Below are 2917 nucleotides of genomic sequence, written 5' to 3'. Positions count from 1 at the left end.
CTCATCATTGATATTCAATCTACATAAAGAGCAAAACTTCCATATAAGGCATGCAGTCTGTATAACTTGTGAACCTTTGCATTACGAAAGATACTATATTAGTTTTCCTCGGAATGCAAATCCGAAGAACAAATAACAACATAACTGTATCTACGTGCATGAAAATTTACTATCAGATTCAACACAATAGGATATTTCTCCAAGAAATTTTGCAGCTGTCAATGACGTTGATCACCATCGGCACCCGCTCCACATAAGAGGTTGCCCGGTATAGGAGCTCCATGGATCTGAACCCAAAAAAAAAAACAAGAGCGCATACACACGTCGAGCGGCATGAACACGAACGCAGTCCAACACGTAGCTCAGGTCGTTGAATAATGCTGCCACCTAGCTAGAACTATCTTATCTCGTGTTGTTGCTAGTCTATATTGTTGTTCCAGATGCTACGACGTGTGCGTCACTGCACACGTACTGGCTCATATAGTCCTCTATAAAATGACGAGATGAGTACTCAGTTGAAATGCAAGCAAGCGGTGCTATACGACTATACGTGAGCTTGGGCGCCCAGTGAGCCATATAGCTTAGCTGACACCTGCGATCGATGAGCTGGTGGTGGGCGGGCGCGGTGGGCGCCGTGAAGAAAAGCCAGGAGGAGCGCGCCGCGTCCTCCTTCCAGAGCGTCGCCCTTGTCGTCGGATCCACCGGCATCGTCGGCACCTCGCTCGTCGACATACTCCCGCGCCACGACACCCCCGGCGGGCCCTGGAAGGTGTACGCCGTCTCTCGTCGCCCGCTCCCTCCCTGGGCACCGCCGCCCTCCCCCGCCGTCACGCATCTGCCCCTCGACCTGGCCGACCCTGGCGCCGTAGCGGAGGCCCTCGCGCCGCTCACCGACATCACCCATGTCTTCTACGCCGCCTGGTCCAGCCACCCGACGGAGGCCAAAAACCGGGAGGCCAACTCCGCCATGCTCCGCAACGTGCTCTCCGTCGTCGTCCCGGGCTGCCCCGCGCTCGCTCACGTGTGCCTCCAGACCGGCCGCAAGCACTACATCGGCCCGTACGAGGCCATCGGCAAGATCCCCGTCCCAGACCCGCCATACACCGAGGACATGCCCCGCCTGGATTACCCCAACTTCTACTACGACCAGGAGGACGTCCTCTTTGACGAGGTCTCCCGCCGGGACGGCGCCGTCAGCTGGTCGGTGCACCGTCCCGCCGTGGTCTTTGGGTTCTCTCCCCGGAGCGCCATGAATGTCGTGGCCAGCCTATGCGTCTATGCTGCCATCTGCCGCAAGGAGGGCGCCGTCCTGAGGTGGCCCGGGAGCAGGGTTGCCTGGGAGGGCTTCAGCGACGCCTCAGACGCTGATCTCGTCGCCGAGCAGGAGGTCTGGGCGGCCGTCGATCCGTTGGCAAAGAACGAGTCTTTCAATTGCAGCAATGGAGATTTATACAAGTGGAAGCAGCTTTGGCCGATGGTGGCTGACCGATTCGGGGTGGAGTGGGTGGGGTACGAGGGAGAGGACAGCAGGTTCATGCTCGCCGACGCCATGGCCGGGAAGGAGGCGGTGTGGGCAGAGATCCTCCATGAGAGCGAGCTTGTCACGACGGAGCTCCAAGAGATCGCGAATTGGTGGTTCCTCGATGCCGTGTTCAATGTCAAGAGTGAGCATCTGGATAGCATGAACAAGAGCAGGGAGCATGGATTCCTCGGCTTCCGTAACACGGCCAAGTCCTTCAACGCATGGATTGATAAGATGAAGGACTTCAAGATTGTTCCGTGATGCTGCCACATCACATGCATTTCCTTTCTTTGAAATTAGTTTCATTACATCATTTCTGTGTTTGGGCTTGGGAAGGTCACATGATGTAAAATGTTATAATCTAGAATAACCTACCTAGGAGGACCAAATAAATCTCCGCAAGTCGTGAATAAATTATTTGTAGTCATCATGTGTTCACTGCGAATTGTGAGTGTTAAATCATTATTTTGCAACCATTTCTTTTTACTTCAGGCAACAGGAAAAGAACTCGATGCTGATCGTCTGTTGCTTTTGACTTCACGGTTCCTGAAAGCCGGCACGTCCGGTTGATTGTTCTAATTGATTGCCGATGTTGACATGTTTGACAGCTATCACGAGTTGGGTATCAAAATCCGATTTGGAATCGTGTTTTCTGTCTCCAACAATAGCCCCTAAGAGCGAGCAATGCTAGACTCTTACAGGCCTATTACGGGATAAATTTGAGGAGTCAATCTATAATTGGATCAAACGGGGAGGGAGGGTCCCATCCCCCGAAAATCAGGGGGGAGGTAAGTTTAGTTGATTGAAAGGTCCGTAAAATCTCTGTAATAAGGTCGCAGATGTAGCATTTTTGCCCTAAGAGCTCATCCACTGCTTTTTCACCACAAAAAGATTCCAACTGCGGCAACAGATTCCAACTGCTTTTCCCTGATTAATGAAAATTGTGGTAGAACTACGGTTTGTGCTTAAAAAACGAAGACGAAAGCAAATGCCCACCTGTGCCCCTGATGCATGCACTTTTTTATGGAACTAGCAAAATTGCCCGTTCTACCCCACGGGCTACATCTTTTGATCCCTTTTTTATAAATTGTGCAAATGACCCTATATAAACCACAGGGTCCAAGAAAGTTTCTGGAATAAGTCACATGGACATAACAAATTTCTTTACTCAACATTGATAAGACAATGCATGTAATTGGCTTGTAAAATACTCCATTCGTCACAAAATAAGTGTTGTTGTAAAAATTTGTACTAACTTTATAATAAATCCGTTACACTTATTTTAAGACGGAGGGAGTACATCTTAACACATGGGTTGAAATAAACTTGGGATAAATTACTATATGGGGCATGCTACGGGTTCGGGGGCTGATCTTTTGAACACATTGGCAGGAT

General features: G+C 50.4%; 1 protein-coding gene across 1 annotated transcript; it reads left to right on the top strand.

Annotated features, from left to right (window-relative positions):
* Positions 1–528: 528 nt before the first annotated feature.
* LOC123441052 ((S)-8-oxocitronellyl enol synthase ISY1-like) lies at positions 529–1967 on the top strand. Its single transcript, XM_045117577.1, has one exon. The coding sequence runs from the start codon at positions 602–604 to the stop codon at positions 1781–1783; it is 1182 nt and encodes a 393-aa protein (XP_044973512.1). The 5' UTR covers positions 529–601; the 3' UTR covers positions 1784–1967.
* The last annotated feature ends 950 nt before the right edge of the window (positions 1968–2917 follow it).

This window comes from Hordeum vulgare, chromosome 3H (genome assembly GCF_904849725.1).
Source record: "Hordeum vulgare subsp. vulgare chromosome 3H, MorexV3_pseudomolecules_assembly, whole genome shotgun sequence".
Lineage (NCBI taxonomy): Eukaryota > Viridiplantae > Streptophyta > Magnoliopsida > Poales > Poaceae > Hordeum > Hordeum vulgare.
The sequence above is the reverse complement of the archived record's forward strand: the minus strand, read 5'-3'. Positions and strand labels throughout refer to the sequence as shown.

Coding starts and splice junctions, on each gene's coding strand:
- LOC123441052 (XM_045117577.1), top strand. CDS start 602: ATGAGCTGGTGGTGGGCGGGCGCGGTGGGCGCCGTGAAGAAAAGCCAG.